This window comes from Mastomys coucha, unplaced genomic scaffold (genome assembly GCF_008632895.1).
Source record: "Mastomys coucha isolate ucsf_1 unplaced genomic scaffold, UCSF_Mcou_1 pScaffold21, whole genome shotgun sequence".
Lineage (NCBI taxonomy): Eukaryota > Metazoa > Chordata > Mammalia > Rodentia > Muridae > Mastomys > Mastomys coucha.
This window is the reverse complement of record NW_022196904.1, coordinates 119,878,110-119,904,703: the sequence shown is the minus strand read 5'-3', so window position 1 is coordinate 119,904,703 and position 26,594 is coordinate 119,878,110. Positions and strand designations below refer to the sequence as shown.

General features: G+C 46.3%; 1 protein-coding gene across 6 annotated transcripts in view; it reads right to left on the bottom strand.

The window, feature by feature from the left end:
• Btbd16 (BTB domain containing 16) overlaps positions 1-26,594 on the bottom strand; it is a 54,831-nt gene that overhangs the window by 3,018 nt on the left and 25,219 nt on the right. For 5 of the 6 annotated variants that reach the window (XM_031388558.1, XM_031388557.1, XM_031388554.1 and 2 more), the window contains 5 exons: positions 24,898-25,028; positions 15,268-15,387; positions 6,013-6,104; positions 2,387-2,469; positions 973-1,050 (listed from right to left, as the gene is read on the bottom strand). In XM_031388558.1, the coding sequence (XP_031244418.1) occupies positions 973-1,050; positions 2,387-2,469; positions 6,013-6,104; positions 15,268-15,387; positions 24,898-25,028 (504 nt within the window). The remainder of the gene's footprint in view (positions 1-972; positions 1,051-2,386; positions 2,470-6,012; positions 6,105-15,267; positions 15,388-24,897; positions 25,029-26,594) is intronic. The other variant, XM_031388559.1, reaches the window with a different exon arrangement.

Below are 26,594 nucleotides of genomic sequence, written 5' to 3'. Positions count from 1 at the left end.
AATGGGTAAATGCCATCCGTCTCCAAAGGTGACAGGATGCAGGAAGGTTAACTCTAGTAAAAAACAGAGGGACTTGCTCAAAACCTGTCACTGCTCAGAAACAGCTGCTAACTTCTTCCAACATTTCTAATCACTATTTCGCATGATTCTTTAGGGGAGAAATAATGAGTTAGGTATGGTCTTAAATGACCCATATGTCACAGTGCACTTTTATTTTCAATCAGATGGACATGCCAAATTACTTTGGTGGGTCACTGCAACCAGGTACTGAACCAATCTCTCAGGTGATAGGTGTAGGTCCCAAGTCCTTGAAACATGAGTTCTTTAAAGATCCCTAATTACCTTTAAGAAGTCATATAGCAGCATTTTAAAAAATTATGTCTATTGCAAGCCCAAGACAGGGTACAGCCACCAACCCCAGACCCTGTCCCAACTCAGCACTGACATGCCTCACACTGGAGCTCTTTGGCCAGCTGTGGTTTGACTGAGATCCACTGAGCCTGCTACCAGAGTGAGGCAGGTCTTGCAACTTCAACATGCACTTCAACTTGAGATTTTCTGAGCCTTTGGCAGCTGTCAGTCCGTGTGTGTGTGTGTGTGTGTGTGTGTGTGTGTGTGTGTGTGAGAGAGAGAGAGAGAGAGAGAGAGAGAGAGAGAGAGAGAGAACTAGAGAGACTAGCCTATGGTTTCCCCAGATGTTTCCCTCTTTTAGGAAGAAAACTCTCAACTCCTAGGAAATCTCTTCCATCCTGGGAAAAGAGCTGTTGTTGGTCACCCTATAGGGAAATCTTGGACCACACATATCAGATTGCTGACTGGCCTGTTCCAGCTTTCTGTCTTATGAACTCGATTTCCTAGGACTTTATTGGCTCTACTACTAGAAGACAGAGTGGTGCCTCCCCATCCCCCGAGCTCCTTTGCTCAGCATAGAAGGGACTTTCCTTCACCTTAGTTAGGTCAAGTTCTTAGTACCTGCCTAAAGAGCAGCCCGAACCTCATAGCCTGTGTAGAAAGATCTTTCAGGTGGATCATGTTGCCTCCGCTCTCCAGCTGGAAAGGAAATGCACACAGCTTACGTGATGGGTGGACAGGAGCACTTCTCATCACTTCCCATCCACTCCTGGATCCCTAGCCCCCATGGTTCTGTCTTTAGAATTTACTGCAAACATACTGTATCCAAGTACTATTTATATTCCCAGTGTTTCCAGAGTATGCAGAGAAGAGAGGGGAAAATGGCTAGTGTGACTGGGGGGAATAAAATACGTATGTATGTCAATAGCCTCTTCATGAGAATGACTGTGGTTACAAATTGAATGAGCAGGACCCCTGCCCAACATTCCCTGGAGAAGCCTGGAAAGTGGGGTGTGGATCTCAGGAGCATGAGCTGCAGCCGTGGTAGGGGGTGAAAGGAAGGGTGGGGCGGGGTCAGTGGGTGGGAAGATGGAGCTGGGTACTTTCTTATTGTAAATCGCTGCTTTTGGAGCGATGTTCTGAATTATGTCTCAGAGAGGCAAGGGCCTTCCATGGAGTCATCCTCACATGTGCAGGGAGCAGGGTGCTTGGAAGGCTGGTTCTAGCATCACAATGAGTACTTGTGAAGCTAGCTGAATTTTAACTCGTGACTCATGTGTGTTCAGAACTCCCAACACTGCCCTGCTTTATCTCTGAAAACGTGCCATTGGAAATATACAAGAAGCAGAGCAGTCTGTACGAACAATCCACAAAGCAGACACGTGGAAAATACTCATGTTTGCCAGTCATAAAGGAAATGTATTTTGAAAGATGAAGTGCCTTTGTTCCCTCCTCAATGAACAAAAGTGATTTGAAATTTAAATGCTCTATGCTGCAAGTGTGTGTACAGTGGGATGAGTTCATTTCTTGCTAGGGGCAGAGTCATTTGGACCCAACTTTTATTAGTATGTACCAGGAGCAAAACAGTACATATGTTATAATGCATTTCTGTTGTGGAGAATCTCCTACAAGCAAAGAGTTAAAGGGCAGAAAATAAGCTATTCTATGGAAATGTGATTGCCTATTGAAAGGCAGCAGAGACAGAGAAGTGGTGACTGTGGCTGTTGTCTTTGGGTGATGGCCTTACGGGATTTCTTTTCTATGCAGTTTCAACAGTTTCAATAATAAGCACGTTTATATTTGTGTCTAGTAGGGCCTGGGTTTAGAGGAAGGTATGACCGTAGAATTTAGACTGGCTAAATCTCCAGATCAGAGGCCATTTGGGATCCCACTCTATCCCTTCCCCTGGAAGAGGCTCCATATACGCCCTGACCTCAGAGGTCCAGAGATTTCAAATGAGGAACACATCTCCAGAAAAAGCAAAGCTGAGGACACAACATGTTTTGCTAATTGCTCCCTTGAGAAACCGACTCACTGCGTGATAATGGTTGGCTGTAACCCGGACCAGCCAGGACTCAGGAAAGAAATTGATGTGCTTTAACTCCTCCAGATCTTTGCCTTAGAGAAACACAAGGGGAAGTGGTTACAGGCTTATTCATAACAGAACCTCAAATGTCTGACTTATAGAAAGAAAAAGGGACACATCAGGCAAACAGCAAGGGCTAGTTTCCTCTAAATGTTAGTTCAGAAAGTGGGAAGATAACACCTAAGAATCACTATGGTTGTATACAGAAGCATATATATATTTTTTCCAAATTTATTCTTGAAGAAAAAACAACTTACAGGACCAAGGAGATAGCCCAGTGGGCAACGTATTTGCTAGGTAAGTGTGAGGATTGGGGGTCTAAGTAGACACCTGTAGTCCCAGGGCTGAGGAGGCAGAGAGGCAATCCCTGGAGCAAGCTGGCTAGCTAGACCAGCCCAACTGGCAAGCTCCAAGTTCAGTGAGAGACTCTGCCTCAATACAGAAGACGGAGAATCATGAGGAGGATACTTGATGTCAAATTCTACACGAATACGCAAATGCATGCTTGAATGCACATATATACATACATATATATATGCATGTGTGTGTGTGTGAACTTGGATATACACAGATATGCACACACTATAACACACATACACACACACAAATTTATGCAAAGACACTTCAAAAGGAATAAGTGAATCACTCCAAACTGGAGGGAAATTTCAATTTGGTAAGAAATTCCTCATGCTATATCCTGTTTATTAAAGTTTAAGTTAGCCAGACATGGTGGTGGTTCATGTCTTTTAAGTTCAGCACTTGGGAAGCAGAGGCAGGAGGATTTCTGTGAGTCTGAGGCCAACCTGCTATACTCCCTTGAGCTCCAGGCCAGCCAAGACTATCTAGTGAGACACCATATTAAAACAAGCAAAAAAACCCAAATATAGCATTTAAGTTCCATTATCTTAAAAGAAACACGTTCTCAGCATCCCTGCAAGAACACCTCACTGCCAAATGGTTCTCAGGAAACTACGTTAAAGCAGAAGGTTGACACTGATGGCCAGGCAGGACCTCTCCCTTTGAACAATCCACTGCACACTGCCAAGGCTTTTGCATCCTCTGGATATTATTATCAAACTACATTATTGAACAAACAAAAGGGAGCAGCTATGTAGGCTGTGCACTGGTCCTGTTTTAACCTGCTTCTGTCGAGGTGGGAGAGATGGCTCAGTGGTTAAGTGTTCCTACTGCTCTTGTAGGAACTGCTGGGTTCAATCCCAGCACAAACTACATCAGGCAGCTAGCTCAAAACCAGGGAACCTGACACCTTCTTCTGGCTTTCCTAGACAGCTTTATCCCCTCTACCCCCATACAATTAAACATAATAAATCTTTTTTTAAATCTGCTTCTGACCAAGCATGGTGGCACACAGCTACAACCCCAGCCCTTGTGAGGTAGAGACAAAAGAAACAGAAATTTGAGGCCAGCCATAGCAAGTTCAAGGCCATTCTGGGTGACATGAAACTCTGTCTTAGAAAACAAAACAAAACAACAAAACAAACAACAGCAGCAACAGCAGCAAACCAGCCAGTGAGATGACTCAGTGAAAAAGGGTGATTGCTGCTAAGCCTGATGACCTGAGTTCAAATCCTCGGGATCCATAAAGTTAAAGGGAGTCGACTCCTGTGAGTTGTCCACTGCCCTGCTTCTGTTTTTATTCCCATATACACTTTGCCAGAGTCCCTCAGACATTCATAAATTACAAAACACACCATTTCCCCCTAACTCAGTCCAAACATTTCAGTCTCCTGGCTGCAATCCTGCCTGCTAAGGGGTGGGGCTTAAAATGATGTTATCAATGTCACTAGAGCATCTAGAAGCAGCTTGGCCAGAGCTCCTAAGTTTTCAGCTACTACCACATCCACAGATCTGGGAATGGTTTTGAAATAGCACTCAAAAATCTCTTCAGGTACATCTATCTTAGTGAGTGGCCTCCTGGGCTGCCCAGATCATGTGGGCAATATTTTCCTCCTCTCTCCAAATCAGTTGCCTTCCCTTCTCCCAGACTATGAGGTCCAGGCAACAGAAGCCTAGGTTAGGGGATAGACTTGGAGCTTCAGGATTCATTGAATATTGCGTTTCAAATGTATTCAAATGAAATAACCATGTCCCTGGTAAATGCAGCGAAGGAAACATGGAATTAGTTTGTAGGAAACCGGCCCAATATTTGTCATAAAGGGGAACTGAAAACATTGCCCCCAAGCCCGTTGGACTGCATCAGTCCAGCCAGTTATAAAACCAGCAAAACAATGGAGAACTCTTCTGGTCTCATTCACCTCAGGAGGGGACAGGAAATAAAGCTGGGGTTGATATGCTTAGCCCGAGCATCATAGAAACCAAAGAGAAAGAGAAGCTCACAGACGGGTGAGGAGGAGAGAGCCAGGCCGAGCTGTGCATTGCAAAATAGGCAGTAAACTCTGAGCAGAAGTCACTGAAGATTTCTAAAGAACTGGGGTCTGGTTGATGAATAAGCTAGATCCACGAGGCAGGATCTGGGAAACCCCTATTTCCTTCTCCCGAGAAGAACACAACACACTTCAACTGCTGGGTCAAAAGGTTCCAGCAGTTGAAATGCTTCAAGAGAGAGCCAGTTTTCTCTCCCAAACTGCTGAACAAGGGACCCAGAAGCTAACCTGCTAATCCCGTGCTGCAGCAGGTGACTCAGTCAGATGGCAAGAAAACAGCCTTGGGGTATGAGTGTATTATACCACTCAGGTGGCAGAGTGCTTGCCCAGCTTCCATAACGCAGTAGGATCAGAACCCCAGCACCCATAAATAGAATGAGGGAAATATTTACAATCCTAGTACTTGGGACATGGAGGCAGGAGGATCAGAAGTTCAAAGTCATCCTTGGATACATATTGAGTTTGAGACTAGCCTGGAGTATATGATACCCCTGTCCCAAGGAAAAAAAACGAAGAGAGATGAGAATGGAGAGCCTTACAAAGGCCTGTAATCTCAGCACCTGAGAGGCTAAAATAGGAATCATCACAAGTGCAGAGCCAGCCTTGGCTGTCAACTTGACATATCTGGGGAAAGGGACCCTCAACTGAAGACTTACCTCCAGCAATTGACATGTCTGTGGGGCATATTCTTGATTGCTAACTGATGTAAGAGGGCCCAGCCCACTGTGGGCGGTGCCATCCCTAGGCAGGTGAACTTGGGCCACATAAGAAAGCTACCTGGGAATAAGCCAGTAAGCAGCTTTTCTCATGGTTCCTTCCTCTGCTTCTCCTTGAGTTCCTGCCCTGACTTCTCTCCCTAACAGGCTGTTACCTAGAAGCATAAGCTAAATGTACTTTTCCTTCTCAACTTGCTTTTGGTCATGATGTTTATTACAACAACAGAAAGCAAACTATGCACCCAGCATGCTATTAGTGGGAGTTCTGATTATCCCATTTTACAGGTGGGGTTATTAAGACCAAAGTCATGCATCTTAGGAATGACAATCCCAAGAAGCATTCCTGTGGCAACATCTGCTGGGGCTTCTGGGGGAAAACCTGAGACAGCATCTGATGGGGGTTCATTCCAAACAGCCTTCCCATGCGTGCAGTCACATGGCTGGTGACACTTACCACTGGTGATGCCGTGCAGACGCAGGCAAAGGAAGAGTGGCATCCAGCTCTGTCCTGGATCCTGTTCTAGGAAGCAGCACTTCTTGGAAAAGCTTGGAAGACAAGAATAGAAAGCCTTCAGAAAACTCCTCTCTGGAATGAATGAGCTCCTGAAAGCCATGACCTAGAGACCGGTGGTCTCCCCAGCAAGGCTAGAGGCGGGCGCGTAAAATCAGGGACAGCTTAGATACTACAAAGAGATGAGTGGTTGTGTTCCCCTCTACCTCTGAGCTGTGTACACACTGAGCTTGGTGCTTAGAGCATCCATAGTAAATGACTGATAGCAACATATGCCATGCACAGAGGATTTCAACCTACATTTTCTTCTTTGAGTTTACAAAAAACAGACAAGTTAAGTTCTGTCAGCTCCATTTTACAGAAACTGAGCCTTGGCCAGGACTTGAACCCCTGAATTGAACATCTGACTCCTGTACAGAATGTCTCCCTTGCAGCAAGAACCAAGCCTTTCAAAGCATTGCTGGTAGAGTTAGGAAGAACCAGAGAGCCAAGTATGGCTCCCTGGTTTGACCACCTGTTTTGTGATGGCCTATGGCAATGTTAAATGCTGATTAGTTGAGACACAGGGATGGGTAGAGGTGGTCAGGTTCTCCAGGGGAAAAAATGCTTCTGGAGACACACGCCTACCACCCCTGACATACTCTTCATAAATCTGTCATTCTTCACATGGGGGACAATGAGGAATACTTTCCCAAGCCTCTTTGGAAATGCCTTCAGCTGCTTGAGGAGGTTCCTAAAAATCATCCAAGGGCATGTTTAGAATATTCTGTTTTTCTTTTGCCTTATTCAAGTATTTAGTGCATGGGTTGGGTGTTCAGGTCATGGTACACAAGCGGAGGTCAGAGGAGAACCTGTAGCCCTTGCTTCTCTCCCATCATGTGGGTTCTGGGAATCAAACGTCATCAGGCTTGTGGCAAGTGAACCAAGGATTCAAATCGTACTCTGCCCTAGCTGGACTGGATGCGTGTCCAGCTCTGTGTCCGCCTCTGTTGGGGAGCCTGCCAAGCTACCCAGAGCTGTTACTCTTCAGGACACCTGGGCCCCTCTAACTCTCCAGCTCCCCTGAATGTCAGTGGTTCCCATACACAAGCCTAGGGGTGCTACAGAGCTGTAGGGGGATATGGAATCAATTCCATGAGTAGTTATTAGATTCTACTGTGCAGCAGTCTCTAGAAGTGACTTGAAGAGGCAGAAATTGAAAGAGGCCTGTGCTATTAGCACTGTGGGGTTGTTGATCCTGGGGTTCATCCTCTGCCACCCATGGAAATGACAGTGCTCTAAGCTCACTGGTGTCTTAGTGGGACCAGTGACACTGGCTTTTGCCCCTTCTACATCCTGATATGGATGACACCTAGAGTATCAGGTAGGGAGGTGTCAGGGCCAGTGACAAGTGTCAAGGAGGGCTAAAGTGGTGTGGTCATCCTCAGCTCTGGGAAGGAAATAAGCCAGTACTCATGACCAGGGCTTTCTTAGACCAGGCTAGCCCAGATCAGTGAGCCCAGGTTGCCCCAGAGCCCTGAGTCCCAGATGGAGCTGCAGGTTAAATACAGTCAGATGCAACCACAGCAGAGAAAGGCCAGGCCTAGAGGGAAGAGGCATGACTTTCTCCAATTCAGAAGCCACAAGGTTCCCATTTTGCTGCTCTGCTTGGAGTGAGAAGCTGCTGGACATCCCAGGGCCTCATCCTCCCTTTGGGAATCACTTGGGCCAGAAGGACTACCAGTCAAACTCTCTGGACAGCCCTCCTGTCTCAGAGAACTGGAGAAGTGCTTTAAGACAAGCATTTGTGATGGGCAGGGGTGGTGCACGCCTTTAATCCCAGCACTTGGGAGACAGAGGCAGGCAGATTTCTGAGTTCGAGGCCAGCCTGGTCTACAGAGTGAGTTCCAGGACAGCCAGAGCTACTCAGAGAAACCCTGTGTAAAACCACACACACACACACAAAAGACAAGCATTTGAATTTCATAAGAAGAATGGTAGTAATACACACTATTATGGCTAGTCTGAAACCCCAGGCAGCTCACCAACCAAACAATATGGGGATCTGGAGTCAGGCACATCAAGGTCCAGTCCTGGCCTGGTTATCCACCAGTCATGTGACTGAGTTTAATTTTGAATTTAATTCTCCTCTGTAGAGACAAGAGTCAAGTGTCTCCTCCGGTGGATGGGAGAGGTTGAGGGGGCACTGTGTGGGAAGTACCTGGCACAGCTGTTGGAACCCAGCAAAGTCCTCTGTGCCTTATAGATCCTCCTATCCCAAAGGGATCCGGGCTCAGGCATGTTGGGAACACGGAGTTGCTCCTGGTGGCATTTGTCATCATTGCTGTCCATCAAACCACCCAACATGGGCCACCCAGGCTTGGCCTCTGATTTTCTAAGTAAACTTTCAAGGGGCCTGAGTGGTGTGTCCCACACTCTGGAACCAGTCAGCTTCTTATCTCCTACAGCCCATTGATATCCTCTGTCTACGTCACCTCACAGGTCTAGCCCAGGACCTTTCTGCCTGTCTTGATAGTGAGAGCAGACATCCTTTTGATGTCATACAACAGGAGCGAGAGGTCTGGGGACCTCCTGCCTGGCTGTGCTGGTGGATTCCAGGTCTACACTGCCGTCTATCTTCCCAGGCACTATGCTCATTGATGGTCAAGAGCGCTTCTCAGGGGCAAATTCTCTAAGGTTCTTCAACCCTTAGGAACTGACCCCTTGAGGGAAGATAGTCTCTGGAAACTGAAACACAAACTGGTTGCCTCTGGGTCCTGCTTTCAAGGTATGCTTCCCATCTCATCTCTCTCCCTGCTCCCGCCCCTGACCCCGCCCCCTAGACCTCCTGAGAGATGATGCTCCCACGCTTGTTTGGGGTAAATCCCCTTCTGAGGTCGCAAACTGTAATCTTAAAGCTCAGGGCAGCCACAGTTTTCTCACTTCTCCTTCCCACTATCTGCCGGAGTCAGTTTCCCTTCCTGATGAGTAAGCCTGAGACTCAGAACTCTATGCACTGCACTTCAAATCTGAACCGCGAGGTACAGACCCGAGGTACAGACCCGAGCTCTGTACCGTAGAGGGATCTGAAGATGTTATACCTGGATGGATTAGTTACATTTTGTTTGTTTGTTGTCATGACAAAACACCTGGCAGAAGCATCTGATGGGAGAGAAAAGTGTTTTTGTTTTGAAAAAGTTTTTTTTTTTTCCTCATAGCTTCAGAGGGATTTCCGTCCCTCATAGAAGAGAAGACACGGCGGAGGAACCTCTCTTTGCTCTGCGGGTACGAGTCTGCCCTCATATCTTGGCAGACCAGAGAGCCAGGAACACAGGATGGAACCATGATCAGGCATGACTTTTGAAGGCTGGGTACTTCTACCGTTCATGACCCAGCTTTTCAAGGCTCTATAGCCTTCAGAAGAGCACCATAGAAAGCACGCCTGGAGCCACACAGGCCTATAACCCAGGCTTCCTGAGACTGAGGCAGGAGGATAGCAGACTATACATGGACTAGAGAGTGAGTTCAAGGCCAGTCTGGAGAACTTTATGAGACCAATTAAAAAAATAATAAAAGGATTGGGGTTACTGCACAGTGTCCCAGTGCCTGCCAAGCATCTGTGTGACACTAGGCTCACACAGGCCACAAACTGGGGACTAAGTATTTAAAACACAAATCTGTAGGGCCATTTCAGATTCAAACCACAGCACCACAGACAGCATGATCCAGGGCAGACACCACGGGCAAATAACCAGCTTTCTACTCCTTCAGGAACTACATCAGCCAAGTCTATAGAGAACCGAGCCTAGGAAGGACATTGCTTAGGCTAATGGATCTCAAGCTTCAGTGTGTGAAGGCAGGAGAGTTCTGAAGATGGATGCATAACTGCATGGTGGGAGTGTTCACAACGCCACCCAAGTGCAGACAGGAAAACGGCAAGTTGTCTGTAGTGCATATTTGGCCACAATGTTAAAAAATAAAAAAGATTTAAGTTTTAAAAATTATTTTGCTTCTTTGAGAAGTGTTTGAATCTATAAAGTAAATGCTAGGGTGCAGTTTGGTAAATATATATATATATATATATATATATATATATATATATATATATATACACATCTGGGGGCAAGAGCTCACCATGAGGCTTTTTGATCAAATTTCAGTGTGGAAGACCTAGACATCTTATGGGCTCAAAGAGGCAGGAAATGGACTCTTGTTCCTAACCCCAACATGGGATAAACAGCACAGCTCCACAGGGTCCAACTGTGCTGCTGCTCAGTTCCTCCTGCCAAGGGCTTCATGGGTCGCTCTCCTCAACTCACATCTAGAGCATGGGTGTGCCACCTCTATGCACTGTGGTTAGGTTTCTGGTCCGAAGCCTTTGTGGAGTAAATGGCAGATGTAGTAAGATGTGACGTCATGTCATTAGGTGAGATGCACATCAAGGGCCTGCACCTTATCTATGGTTTCTCTATGCTTCCCCCATTCTAAGCTTAGGAAGAGTGGAATTTGTGTCTGTTCTGCTTGCCTCTTGTTCCCACAAGGCCTTGTGCAGGTCCTGGTACTTTGTCTTACAATGTGTTGGGTGGATTGACCAGCATGACCTGGTTCCTATCAACCTTCCATCTCTCCACCCACCCACAATATGTGTAGTGGGATGCCAGGGGTGCAGGTCCGGCTACACGGTGGGCTTGTGTGACTATCTCTGTGTCCATGTGATCCGCCCGCTGTCGCTAGGTTCTTCTGTCAAGCCAAGCCCTATCAGCCACACAGCAAGACCCAATCTGGCAGCTTTCTAATAGTGAAGACAGCTCTTGGCAAATGCCCAAAAGCAGAAACAGAGCAAGATTCAGTCACTAATGAATCTAATGACATTAAGTCTAATGACGGGCCACAGGTATCCTTTTGAAGGACCTCCTATGTCCAGCTCGTTGTGGGCCTTCTTCCATTTCTCTGGGGCATTGTAAGGCGCCTTGTTACTTCACCATATTCTGAGAGCCAAGCAGGTACTTGGAGGAGTAGAGGGCTGAGAAAGACTCAGACCCACAATGCTGGGGGAGGGGGACTGGGAAGAAGGAAGATTGAGGCTCCAGAGAGCTATGCCGCAGGGAGACTAAGGCAGAAGCTCCAGTCAAAGCAAGAGAAGATATGAGCCAGGCAGGGAGCATGGGAGCTGGGTGTGGGAAAGCCTTTGTCTCAGAATATGCCGCTCCACTCTCAGCACAGGGTCCAAGGAGCTGTTCTAAGACAGAACAGCTTAATGTTTTATGCTGGGTCTGTGCACAGCCATATTCATGTGTGAAAAGTCCCTTAAGGTCTCTGTGCCCTTCCACATATATATATTCTACAGTTTACTCTCTAAAAACACTTTAGGTCTGGAAAGATGACTGGGCACTGGGTACTCTTCTGTAGGATATGGATTTGATTCTCAACACCCACAGGATAGCTCACAGTGTCCTTTTTAAACTCCAGTCCTAGGGGATCTCATGCCCTCTTCTGTGGGCACTGCATGTATGTAGTACACTTACCATACATGCAGACAAAACACCCATACATAGGTAGGTAGATAGACAGAGATACAGCCAGACAGCCAGACAAACAAACTAGATACATTTTGTTTGTTTTGTTTTGTTTGAGATAGTGTTTCTCTGTGTAGCCCTAGCTGTTCTGGGGTGGGGGTAGCCCTATGTTCTTGAAGTCACAGAGATCCACCTGCCTCTGCCTCCTGAGTACTGGGATTAAAGGTATGTGGTACTACCTCCTAGCAATAAATGATCTTTTAAGAGGACTTTGAAGTTCTTGCTTTGGTCCTTCCTGAGTTAATGGGTCCTTCCCAGTTAACCAGCTGTTTGGTTAGTTTTTGTCAACTTGATACAAACTAGAAGCATTGCCTCCATAGACTGGCCTGTAGGTACATCTGTGGAGCATTTTCTTGATTAACAGCTCATGTGGGAACACCCAGAACACTGGGAGCAGTGGCACCTCTGGGTACGTGGTCCCTGGTGGTATGAGAAGGCAGGCTGGGAAGCTAGGAAGCAGCAGGCTTCCCTAGTCTCTGAGTGGCTTCCTTCTATGATGGGCTATAATCTGTAAGCTAAAATCAGCCTTTCCCTCTCCAAGGTCTTTTGGTGAGTGTTTTTTGTTTGTTTTGCTTTGTTTTGATTGTTTTTCTACCACAGCAGCAGAGAAGCAATTCTCAGTTTGTAGCAGCTTTCCCAAACTTCAGTAAGCGGAACAGAACGGGAACCTTTCCCCAGTGGAGGAAAGCCCCGGCTTTGTTTATATATTCTTTCCTATAAGGAGGTATCAAGATTAATTCTGGACAGCCTGTTTACTTTTCTAACGTAATCACTAGGAAGAAACCGCTGTAAGGTGCCAAAGTGTGTGTGCCTGTCTGTCCTGCGTGCTCATGTGCAGGTGTATGTATAAGCATGTGTGTGTGCACATGCGTGTTGCCTTGTGTGTATATCTATGTGTTCACATGTGTGCTTATGTGGGAGCACAGGCTCTCTTCCTGCACCAGTGTACTTTAAAATAAAAACACAATTGACGATGTTTCAAAAACACCTCGTTGAATCGGGAAACCGTGCATCGGTGGACCAGGCATATGGCACATTCAGAAGAACTTGGCAAGTGAATGAAACATTTTGTGCAAGTCCGTGAGAGAGAGAATGGAGCTCAGACATAAATACCTACACCTGCTTCTGGCCTTTCTTAGGACGAGGCTGGACCAGGTGAAGAGGGAGCTATGTGACGGGTGCTCGTGGCTATTCTTCCTAGGCTGCCAGCCAGACTCCCACAGCTGAGGCTCTCCCTCCTCCATGGAAAGCTGCAAACCCCTGCTCTCTAGCACTAATGCAGCCTGTCTCACTGCTGCCACATTCTGACTGTCTCACCTTGGAGATCCCCAGGTGTGGTCCTCAGTGTCAATGCCATCTCTCTTCTCAACAAGATGGCTTAAAATTACTGTCATTTAAATGATTTCATCAGTATGCGGACTGCCTCAGAAGAGGATCTTATCGTCACTGCTTAGGCTGGACCAGTGAGATGAAAGAAGGCCCAAGGGCCAGTCGGCTCCATGAAGTCCCGCCATGGTGGAGGGCTCCACACATCGAGTCCCTGCTAGCACACTTTCCTTGCACAGCAACCACAGCTATGATGAGTCACATGATAACTCCCTGCCTATCTTCTTGTGCTAGGGCAGGAGCTGACCTGCAGCCAAGCAGCAATTTTTCCTGGTGGACATGAGTCACTAGAAAGAATCTCTAGGCTATTAAAAGAGGGAGGGCGTGGATCTAAAGCATTTGGGTTCAAAGCAGATTATATAGAAACGAAGCACAGTGCATACAATTCTGCCACCAGATAAAGCTTTTCCCAAATAACAAGACAGGACAAACTTGTAGTTAACACTGAGCACAGATGTTCCAGGAATGGATGAAATGTCTTAAAACAATACAGATGAAACGTGGCCAAAACAGGTCAATTTATTCATTAATATGGTGAAGGTATACTTATCTGCTAAGTTCTTATGTGCAGAGAACATGCCTCCTCATGCTAAGAGGTCCCGATTCCTGTTGCTATAGGAACATGGACCAGAATTGAAAGCAAGGTTGCCCAGGGCTTCCTTGCTAGGGCAGAGCCTTTACAACCACTTGGGATAGTCTTTGGGTCACCACACTCGTCCACCATCTTGGATGATATGGAGGTGATTTTACATTTAATATAGAAGTGTTATGGTTTGCTCTTGAATACCCTCCCCCACTAAGTGCAGGTGTTAAGCTTGCTCATTAGGCATGGATTATGGATAAACCTTCAGTTTTGGACTAAATGGGAGGAAATGAGGTCTCTAATGTGTGCTATAGGAAGGGATGTTAGAATCCTCATCCTTTCTCTCTTTTTGCTTCCTGGTCACCACAAAGTGAGCAGCTTTGCACCTGCCATGGTGTTCTGTGTCCACACAGGTCCAAAGGTAACAGAGTCAATCAACCATATACTGGAACCACTACAGCTGAACCATAATAGGCCCTCAGTGGGTAAAGGGCTCGACATGCAAGCATGAGGGCCTGAGTCTGGATCTGTGGAACACACGAGAAGCCAGGCACAGTAGTAGCATGTGTGTCTGAGACCCAGTGCTCCTGAGGTGAGATAGGAGGCAGAGACAGGAGAATCTCCAGAAGCTCAAAGGCCAGCTAACCTATTGTGCCTAGCAGCAAGCAAGAGACTCTGTCTCAAACAAGGTGGAAAGTGCAGACCAACACCCAAGCCTGGACTTCTCCTATGTGCTGTGGCTCACATATCCCTACACTCACACATAAACCTGTGCAGGCAGGCACACACACTCTCCACACACAGCACACTATATATACACACACATATATGTTACTCATACTATACATCCCACATACACTACACATAACCACACACACACAGACACACACACACACACACACACACACACACAGAGAGATTAAAATGAACAAGAGACCTTCAATATTGTGCAGATAATCCGGGGTAACAAGTAGAAAACATTCTCAAGAGAGCTCAGTAAGACACACTCAAAGTATCAACCTAATTATTATTTTTCTTTGAATGTGGAGATATATTAATTTTTGATCATTTACATTTAGAAGAATATAAGAAACTGGACTCATGCTAGGAACCTTGCACATTCAAAGGCTTTCCATCTTTTTCCAGAAAACCTAGAATTTTATATGCTATTAAAAAGAAAACTATAAATGAAACATCTGGCCTGATGTTTTAAGGTCAGTGTAGCATGGTTATTTTCCTGCACAAAGGGCTATTGCCTTCTGCATTGTGGCTGTTACTGTGCACACCAGTTCCCGGAAGCATGCAGCTACCTCAGAGAGAAACAAGGGTGTGCTATCAACTCTTCTAAGTGGTTCGAGTATTTCATAGTCACAGTCACCCTATGCTCTTCAGATGATGCTAACGAAACTATATTGCTGACATTGTTCTCCTCTATTTTATTTTCTTATTTTAAGCAAAATAGACAGCTACAGGGATGGTTCAGTGACACTTGTCACCAAACCTGACAACCCAAGTTTGATCTCAGGGATTCACATGGCGGAAGGAGAGAACTGACTTCTCTGACCTCCAGGTGCATTCGGTGGCACGCACACCCATACAACAAATAATTAGTCAATTAAAATGCAGTACACTTTACCAATGTACACTTTACCAATCAACCTTGAGGTGCATTACCTGTTAAAAAATTCCAGCATGGTCTCGTGGATTGGGATCATCTGGACCTTGCAGTTCATCTGCAGGTAAACCCACATGAGTAAGGTTTTCAGGAGGTCGAACTCGCTGAAGGTGAACAACCTGGCCAGGACGACAGAGGGACATGTGTTAGGACTAGGAGGGAAGAACCACTTGTAAGAAGAAGAAAAGGCAGAAGTGGGTCTGGGGGTGAGACAAAGCCAGCCTGAGCCTGTAAGTGACCTCAGACAGTGAAACACTGAGTAACTTGCTCAGGGTGGATCAACTCGGTTCTGAGGGAGATGTCAGAACCGGACGCTGGGTCCTGAATTTCTCAGCCACCTGCCGTGCCATTACAGAAGTGATGTGCTCATTGAGTGAGCTCTTGAGATGCTCTGTGCTCCCGAGTCATTCTAGTTTTCAACTGTAATTCATAGCAGGAGCCCATGAAATTAAGATAGATGTACCTGTTGAAGTTGGTCCTTGCCTTATGCTTATTCAACATTTCAATTAGTGTTCATTGTGGCACTTAGCACTAATTTTTATTTTAATACAGGGCACACAGATACACTTATCTTAATAAGTTAGGTTTTGGTTTATTTGTTTGTTTGTTTGTTTTTTCAGCCAGCCATTGTCCCTTCATGCCTGCTAAATTTTACAGCCCAAGTGTCTCTTACCATTGACCTCACTGGACCTCTGCCTGGCTAGAGGCTGAAATGAATGACTTATCTCAGGTCACACAGTTCTGGGCTCAGTCCCAGGTATAGGTCAGGAACCTCTGGGGTGTGACTGGTATCCATCAGCTGCGAAAGGGCAAGCGTAGCCACTTCTTAGAATGGCAGCGGTAAAGACCAGAGGACAGGGTTCATCTTGTCAGTTTTCAACTGAAGTTGCAACCGTTTGAAAGCACCTTACGCTCACACAAATTCATCATGGTTCTTGGGATAGGAAATACAAGATGGAGTTCACTGGGCTCTGAACATGGTGTGAACAGGGTCAGCTATGCTCTCCTGGAGGCACTAGGGAGAATCTTTCCCCTGCCTTTCATGGCGCCTAGAAAGCCCTGTTATTCCTTGGCTTTTGGCCCTTTCTTTGGCTGAGCCAGCAATGCAGCATCTTCTGATCCCTTCTGTCTGTGATTCTTCTTCTTTTGCATATGAAAAAGATCCTTCCAGTGATGCTGGATACACGCTAGGGAACCTCACGTGTTGAAGTCGGCTAATTAGCAGCCTTCATTCCACTTGCAACCTCAACTCCCCTTTGTCATGCACTCTGACATATTCACAGGTTCTAGAGACTATGTGGGCATCTTTGGGACCATTATTGTGTTGACCACACACAGATAAAGTACTTAGGATGGTGCCCTGCGTGTGACGATATGCTCAACAATGGCAGGTCTTATGCAAAGTGGCAGGGATGGCTCCTGGCTCCAGGGCCCAAGCTATGGCCACAGTAGCAAGGGACATACATCTCCTCAAGAACCCACTATGCCACCTGATATGGTGACACATGCCTTTAATGTCAGCACTGGGGAAACAGAGGCAGACAGATATCTGTGACTTTGAAGCCAGCCTGCTCTACATAGTGAGTTTCAGGACAGCCAAAGCCACATAGTGAGAACCTGTCCCTAAAAAAAAAAAAAGAAAAAGAAAAGAAAAGAAGTTCACTATGACCAAAGCCACCTCAACGCTATCTCTTCTCCAATAGCTTCTGCTGGCTCGACTCTCAAAGGAACTGTTGCAACACTTCTTAAACACACTGATACTTTTGACCCTACACACAGTACCTGGTTATAAAATATGCCATAGCCTCTGAATTCTCCAACCCAGGGATCATTGTAGGTAAAAACCAAGCTAAATCATGTCTCTAGAGAGCAATGCAAGCATAACCCTCCCACCTTCCCCACTATTTATGGACACAGTGTAATTCCTTCATTCCTTTATTTGTTTCCAGGCTACCTACAGATGCCCTGTCTTGAGTCTGGCCATAGAGAACCAAGCTGGTCACTGTCTGGTCCAGAAAGAGGCTGATGCTACGTCTCCATAGACCAGTGGTTCTTAACCTTCCCAATGCTCTGACCCTTTGGCACAGTTCCTCATGTTGAGTTGAACCCCAACTATAATTTTTTTTTTGCTACTTCATAACTGTAATTTTGCTGCTGTCATGAATTGTAATGTAAATGTCTGATATGCAGGACATCTGATATGTGACCCCTGTGAAGGAAGTCATGACCCACAGGTTGAGAACCGCTGCCATAGGGACTTTAGGTCAACTGGGTCAGGGAAGCTGTGTGGGTTCTAGAGCAGATGCTACCCTCGCGGACCTCAAGTCGAGAAAGTTTCTTGGGATTTTACCGAGGAGGAGTCAGAAGTAACAAGAGGGATGGCTCTGCCACACGGGTCCTGGCTTTTATAAAGGCATTTGCTGAAGTTAAGGTTTAGGACAATTATCAGTCTCTGGAAGCATCTCCAGGCATATCCAACCTGTCCCTGTGACCTGTGGGCCACATGGACCCCCAGGAGAGTGATGGATGTGGTCAATATGTAATCATAAAGTTACTGAAAGCATCGTGAGATTCCTTGATAACTTTATTGCACGGTCCTTAAACTTGAATGTTATAGATGACAATACTGTCTCAATGTCAAAGGTTAGACGTGGCTGGTTTAGCCACACTGTAGGAAGCAAGCACAAGGAGAACATTCACACACACTTTTAATTAATCCAAGAGCTTCGGACACTTTAATGAGACAGAACTCAGTCTCTCACCCTGTGCTGTGCATGTTTCCTGGTATTTGCTTGTAGCCTCCTCAATGTAACCTAACTGACGCCTGTTCTTTAGGAGAAAAATCATTGTCTTCCATAAGACACTGTCCTCTTATTTTATTTTCAAGGAAAAACGCTGTGCAAAACAATAAGCCTCCTTTCTGAAGGCTCACCATGGAGAAAGCCACGCCTACATGAGCAGGCCACGAACAAGGCCATCCATTGCTGTGCTATTTGTCACAGCAAAAGACTACATAAAATAAAAGACCTTTGCATGAGGGATGAAAAGGGATGGTTGTGGAACCCTGCCCAGTGCTTAGAACTAGAAAATCTGATGAAATTCATCAGCATGGCCTGGGACGGAGCACGAGGGCTGACCTCGGTGAGTCGGCTGTGATGTCTTCCTACTGCCATAAGGATGCTGGTTTGCAAGGCAAAATAATGCATTATTTGTGGGTGTCTAAGTGTGCAGAGAGAGCTCACTCACATGGTGAGGCTGTCTACGAGCTCCTACCAGCCAGTCCCTTTTTAAGGAATGGAACAGCACTGGGGAAGAGGGGATGGCTTTGCTGGAGATGCTTTAGTTTTTTTGTGATTCATTTTGTTTTATTTGTTTTTTGTTTGTTTGTATTTTATTTTGTTGTGTTTTTGCAAGCCTTCTCACTGTGTAGTTCCAGCTGGCCTGGAGCTTACTATGCAGACAAGGGCAGCTTCAAACACACAGAGATCCACCTGCCTCTGCTTCCTGAGTGCTGGGATTAAAGGTGTGGGTGTCACCCACTCCTGGCCTATTGTTTTCTAATATCCACTCTGTCTCTGTCTCTCTGCCTCTGTTTCTCCCTCTCCCTCCCTCCCACTCTCTCCTTTTTTCATGACAGGGTTTCTCTATGTGACTGTCTGTCCTGGAATTCATTTTGTAGACAGGTTGGCCTCAAACTTAGAGATTGACCTGCCTTTGCCTCCCCAAGTACTGGAATTAAAGGTATATGCCATCACCACCTGGCATTTTTTTTTTTCTTAATTTATGGCAAAGTGTCACTATCTGTTCATTTAGAGCAGTAAATGTATTGTACTCTGTATAAAAACTTTTACAGTAAAATCATCCAGAGAGGGCTGGAGAGATGGCTCAGCAGTTAAGAGCACTGACTACTCTTCCAGAGGTTCTGAGTTCAATTCCCAGCAACCACATGGCGGCTCACAACCATCTGTCATGGGATCCGATTCTGGTGTGTCTGAAGACAGCAACAGTGTACTCATATACATAAAATAAATTTTAAAAAAACCTTAAAAAATAATAACAAACTAAACTTAAAAAAAAATCATCAGAGAAATGGCTTGGCAGATAAAGGTGCCTGTCAGCAAACCTGATGACCTGAGTTCAATCCTGGGGACCCATGGAGAAAGAAGAGAACTGATTCCCACAGGCTGTCCTATCATGCACATGCACACACACACACACACACACACACACACACACACACACTACAAACTTTTAATGCTTTTAGTGCAAAACAATAAGATCAACATCCTTATTGACCTTGACCATCAATAAGGAGACAGGTCTCATAGGTAACTAGATTCTGGCCATGGCTCAGAGGGCATTCTGGCCTGGGTTCAGATGCAGCTCGCCTACTGTATGAGAGAGGGGAAGCATCACTTTGACTAATCATTTCCTGTGACCTCCCAGGTAAGAAGTATTGAGCCACTGTGGGGACGAGCCCTCTGGATAACACACTCAGAGTGTTGTGTTTGACAAGTGCTCCATGATTGGTAGGCATTTTGTTTGACAGAGAAGGATCAGCTTCAGAAATCACATGTGGGACAACTCACTGTCACTGTCAGAGCGTGGGACAGGTGTGACAAGGATAACAGGCATGTCTTCTTTTTCTTTAGTCTAAAGAATGTTACATACGTGCATGGTGTGTATGTGTGTGTGTGTGTGTGTGTGAGTGTGTGTGTATGTGTATATATGTGTGTGAGTGTGTATGTATGTGTGAGTGTATGTGAGTGTGTATATATGTGTGAGTGTGTATATATGTGTGTGTATGTGAGTGTGTATGTATATATGTGTGTGAGTATGTGTGTATGTGTGTGAGTGTCTGTATGTATATGTGTATGTATGTGTGTGTATGTGAGTATGTATATGTGTGTGAGTATGTGTGTATGTGTGTGAGTGTGTCTGTATGTATATGTGTATGTATGTGTGTGTGTGTGTGTGTGTGTGTGAGTGTGTCTGTGTGTGTGTGCATCCCATGCTATATGTAAGTACAAGTGCATACATGTTCTGACCTGTACGTGGAAGTCAGAGAAACAACCTTGGGGACACAGCTTTCACTTTGCACTTTGTGGAGGTAACATCTCCCTTGTTTCTGCTGCACCTTGTACCCCAGGCTAGCCAGCCCTTGAGCATTTTGGCCTCCATCGCCCATCTCATAGTGGAAATGCTGGAGTTACAGATCTGCACCACCACACCCAGCTTTTTGCTTGGGTTCTGGGATGGCACGCTGGTCATCAGACTTGCACAGCAAACACTCCCTACCTGCTAAGCAATCTCACCAGTGTCTTTTGTTTAGGGAATTTCTGAGCTTCTGAGCTTCTCTGAGTCAGACAGGAAGCAGGCATCTTGGAGACAGAGGGACTGGGACCCCTGTTGTAAGATACACTTTTGTGTTGATGGGAATTGGATAGTTGTTGGGGCTTGGCTTCCAGGAATGCAGAACTTGGGATGAGGTTTTCAAAAATTGGAGTTATGAGAACAGGGTCACCTAGTGGTGACCTCTATAAGGAAAATGAACTGAGAACCACACTCTAGGCAAACAAATTAAGCCCAGAGGCCCAGGAGGTCAGGAAAAACTGTGTATATTTGCATATGGTTTTATTCTAGCTTGCTTACAAAATGGAAAGTGAAACCCAAAGAAGACGAGGTGAAGCTCAACTGACTTTCAGAGAGAGAATGCTGGACAGCCCTGAGGCAGAGGGCTCTGATGAGAAAAGGCTATCGACCCTTGTGCCTTTCTCACTGGCTGGGGGCCAAGTGACAGTGGGTGGCTGGCAGGTCAACTGAGTGGGGCCCAGGAATGTCCCTCTGTGGCCCCGAGGTTGGCCACTTCCATGTTTCCTGCTCTGGCTCACACAACCTCGCAGACCTGGTTGACCTCTTTGCAGAAGGCCCTGCTTACTTGATGAATAGTGAAAGGTGCCATATTGGAGGCGAGGTGTGGGTCCAGGAGCCAGCAGAGGCGCTGCCCAGATCCTCATCAGCTACCTGACGTACTATAGTGTCAGGTTTGGGGTGATGAAAGGGTGACCATGCAGTTCAGCACCTAGCAAAAATGCTTGTTCCTTGAGGAAGTGTTCCCTCTTTATTAGATGTGGAAAAGTGGTACCAAACTTTCTCAACAAATGCCCTGACAGAAGCTCCTCTATCCTGGTTACATTTATATTCTCTCTCTCTCTCTCTCTCTCTCTCTCTCTCTCTCTCTCTTTTTCTCTCTCTCTCTTTCCGTGTCTCTGTCTCTCTGTGTCTCTCTGTGTCTCTGTCTCTATCTCCCTCTCTCTCTGTCTCCCTCTCTCTCTGTCTCTCTCTGTGTACATGTACATATCTATGTGTTCATGTATATGCATATGGTAGAGGCCAGAAGTTAACATTAAGTATCTTCCTTGATCACTTTCTATCCCGTTTTCTGAGAGGACCTCTCACTGGCCTGGTACTCACTGACTGAACTAGGCTGAGCGACCCATGAGCTCCTGGGATCCATCTGACTCCACCATCCCAGCATGGGGCAGCAGATAGGAGCTGCCTTGAAGTCAGTGGCTACTTCAGATTGAGGCCAACCTGAGAGGCTGCGGGAGTCTGGACTACCTGAGTCTTTGTCTACCTCAGGGGTTGTGGGCTGAGGATGTAGGCCCTTAGCCAGTAACCCCTGACCTATCTGCACAGGTGCCTCCTGCAGAGAGCCAGAAGGATAGGGCCCAGTTTCCACCTTGTGTCTGCCAAGCTGCCGAGTCTAGACATTTGACACGTAATGCTCTGGAACTGCCTGCTCAGCATGTTGTCAGGCCTGTGCCATCACCAATGTTCTGCCTGTGGTCAGATGTTTTTTCCCTCTTTTTCAGTAAAATGTTGCCAGTGCTGGACAGCTCAGCCTCTCCAAGGGAGGGACGGACAGTGTTATGTAATGTCTAAGGACCCCATGTTTACATGTTCTTCAGTCCCTGACCTTTGCTCTGTTGAAGGGTGGAGTGGAGGGTGGTGGGTACAAGAGTGAGGAAAACATAGGGAGCCAGAGTGACTGGGGCTCACAGTGCACTGCTGCTCTGGAACTGGCTTCCAGGGTCCTCTTAGATAATGGAGTCCCTCAACACCAGGACTCTGCCTTGCCTCCCTCCCGCCTCTGTTAATGTGAGGGCATTGGGTGTCTCTTGGTAATTTTAAATTGTGGGATATGTTAAGATCCAGCATGGAGCAACTCTCTCAAGACCAAATTGTGTGTGTGTGTGTGTGGTGATAGGGGTAGGAGCTAGGTTCTTGTTTAGGCTAGGTGTATACATACACACCCAGACATACACACACCCAGACATACACACACACATAGACATACAAATACACAGGCATACATATACACAGACACACATAGACATATACACACAGACATATACTCACAGAGACACATACAGGCATACATACACACACAGACAGATTCACAGACATACACAGAGAGACATACACACACACACACAGACATACACACACACGGATACACACACACATAGACATACAAACACACAGACACACATATACATAGACACACATAGACATATACACACAGATATATATACTCACAGAAACACACAGGCATCCATACACACATAGAAACACACAGACAGACACACACACAGACATACCAACATACTCAGAGACATACAAACAACACAGATACACACACACACACATAGACATACAAACAGACATACATATATACAGACATACATAGACATATACACACAGACATATACTCACAGAGACACACACAGACACACATACACACACACAGACACACAGACATACACACATACACAGATATACACACACATACACACACATAGATACACACACATACACATACATACACATACACACACATACACATACACACACACACCCTTGTGAACTGGAGTAAGCTATGTTCAGTGCTTCTTCATCCCAAATGCTATCACTAATGGTTTCCTAAGAAAAACATTTTTTTAAAAAAATATAGTGACAAAGGCAGTTATGAATTTCAGGAAGCTTGCCATTGGCATAATGCTCAGATATCACTCACCCAATTCTGTTCCCAGTAACATTATTGCTTTTCTTCTCTAATTCCAAGTTTAGTTTAGGACTACCTGTCATTCCGTTATCAGTTGTACTGGATCATTTTTTATCATCAGTTTGACATACCTAGAGTCACCGGGTAACGGGGAACCTTAGCCGAGGACCTGCCCAGGTCAGACTGGGAGCGAATGAGGTATGGTTGAGTTTTCTATTCTTTGATGGTGTAAGAATCCATTCAGTAGAAAGCAAATTTCAAGTCTTGATCTTTTCCTCAAAGAGTGGTTAGTGTGGTGTATGACATGGCAGCCATATCACCATGACATCGTCACATGACATCAGTCAACAGTGAATGATGGACACCCCATGGTGGCTGTGGGGTCAGAGAAATTCAAGGCATCCCCTGCATTTTCAGCTTGGGCTGTGCTTAGTTTAGGATAAATATAGTCAGAGAGAAACCACTGCAAATTGAGAGCCAATGCTCTTTGCACTGGTCTTGTTTTTCCTGAAGTTTGAGACTTGCAAATAAAATATTTTTTAAAAAGAATTAGGAACAAACAGTCCTTTCATGTTAGCAATCTTGTTTCTAGAAGGGTGATTGATGTAAGGAAGTAGTCTGAGATGAAGGAAAATAGATACTGAAGAAGACCTGCTACCCAGATGCAAGGGTTGGTAAGATGTTAGGCATCAGCTAAGAGCCATGGCGCTGTGAGGAGAGGGAGAGAGGAGGGAGAGAGGAGGTGACAGAGCTTGGCAGGACAGGACAGGGGCTGCAGGCAGGAGGAAGCATGCAGAGCGTGGTTACACCTCTGTGGAGAGTCTGAGGAAGGTCCCTGTGGGGCTGTGCCAGACCATGAAATGGTGTGGCTAGATTACGCTTCTAGGGGTAAAAGCCAGAAGCAAGGTACACACTGGAGGTGTCTTCATTGCTGTGTGCCATGAGCAATGATGGAGACTTAGCCTTGGGGTGGCGCTGGCACCGTGGAGTGTTCAGTTTGGAAACAGAATGGGCCTCCTCGGGGGTCAAGGTGAGGTTAATGTAGTGTCCAGAGGACTCCCAAAGTTCTAATGTGTTCTGAGGACATTGTGTCAAGATAGGAGTGTATAACAAAGGCAGAGAGCCCTGAAGGCTGCGGTGTTTAGCTTTGACAGAGTGGCTAAGCAGGCAGTTGGATAACCAAATTTAGAAATATTTGGCAAAGGAGTCAGGACTAGAGATGAAATCTTGTTTGGGGGCAAAAGATTTTTCTTTTCTTTTCCTGCCTATTTTTAATGACTTAGGCAATAGTCACTTGCTTCTCTCCCCTAGGCAGGTAAGGAGGCAGTTGACGCCAGCAGGTCCTTACCTAGGAGGAGCAGGAAGGGTCTCCCTCTTCCGGACCCCACACGGAGTACCCTGAGCTGTGGCCCCCACCCAGAGTCTGGCTGTCCGGGAGAGCAGGGAAGAAAAGGGCAAGTTCAGAGGGTGTGGGTGTGGCCTCTACTGCAACCACTCCTTCCCCCATCAGCCCCTGCTTCCTGCCACCCACCCACCCTGGGGGCAGCACACCAGCTCTGACCTGGGCGACTTCAGCACCTTATACAGCAGAGGTTCAGGGATCTGGCGGAGGTGGATCTGCGTCCCCACTAGAGGGACCAAGTTCATCGCCAGCCACTTCTCGCAGGCGATGATGAGCTGCTCTTCCTTGTACTGAGGGGGGCAAATGGTAAAAGTAAAGCGTGATAAGATAAAGCATGCCCGGCTCACAGCCCCCTCTGCTGGCTGGTGGTGACATTGCTTGCAGATGTGCCCAATTTTCATACATGCTAAGCAGGGGCCTGGTGGGAATGGGGAGTGAAGGGGAGGTTGTGAGGGTGGGAGGTAGAGGTGGCGGAGGCTCTTCATAACCATTAGAGCATTAAAGCACACTGCGTTAAACCGCCCCAGGTCGGCTCCCAGCTATCCCTGTGTCAGCACTGGAGAACCTGAGGTTCCAAGGTGCCATCTCTTTCTGTGGTCACTGGTCCAGCAGCTACTTACTGTTCAGGCTGCTTGAGCAGAGAGGGCTGTATGCTGAAGGCCCTGGGCTACCTTCAGTGACCTACTGCAAGTCTAGGGGGCAGGATAACTCATGAGGAGCTCAGTGGCTGCCCCAGCATACATTTTAGAAGCAAGAATTAAAAGACAGGGGAGGTGGGCACCAAGTCCCACCCTAGCTAAGAACCTATTGGCCATTGATATCTGCTGGGAGAGAGACTTTTCATTTTAAGTGTGTGGCCCCTGGTAGGGCGACCAGGCTTCAGTGGGAGGCAATAGTATATGGATACAGACTCTACTCTGTGGCTTTTAATGAATGGAGAAAAGACACAGACTTTGGTGTTTAGGGAAAAGGAAAGGTATGGGAGGGGCTGGGGGACAGGGTGAATATGATTAAAATACACTATACAAAATTCTCAAAGAGTGAATAAAATGAGGGAGGGGAGAGAAAGGGGAAGGAGAGGGAGAGGCTCCTAGAATTGGGGATCTTGAGGGGGTCTTGGTAGACCTCTCATGTCCCTGGGATTTGGATTCTTCCAGAATAAAGTCTTGCTGAGAAATGGCAACCAGAGTGCATGGGCGTCACAAGAGCGACTTTTCAGTACCGAGGAGTGACTATGGCAACCAGAGTGCATGGATGTCACAAGAGCGACTTTTCAGTACCGAGGAGTGACTATGAAACACCAGGTGGTTCTTGGCAGCCACTGAGGGTGTTCTTAGCTATAGCATTGTGACGGCTGGTTCTGTGTGAACTGTCACCCTGAAGAACGCCTCTCTCATGGGGTGTATGCCACTAGTCATAGTGAGCAGTAGCTGGGGTGGCCTGGGGGTTTGACCAGGCAGTGTGGCTTAGGACTCAGCACTGGCCCACAGCACTGCTCTGAGCAGTTTGCATCCCTTTTCATGTGTACTGTCCCCTGAGAAGGAGAGCTGCATTGTATTACCATTCCCAACACTGACATGATGGCTGGGCCCAGGTAGTACAAGAGCTTATGACTCCATCTATGTTTTAGAAGGTATCTGCTGCTTTGGTGAGAAAAGCCTTGCTACTGATCTCAGATCCCGAGATTAAAGTGTTTTAAGCCATTTTCTTGTCCATGCATATTTTAAAAAATAATTTCTTCCTTCCTTCCTTTCTTCCTTCCTTCCTCTTTCCTTCTTTCTTTCTTTCTTCCTTTCTTTCTTCTTTCCTTCCTTCCTTCCTTCCTTTCTACCTTCCTTTTTTTTTCTTTTTTTTTT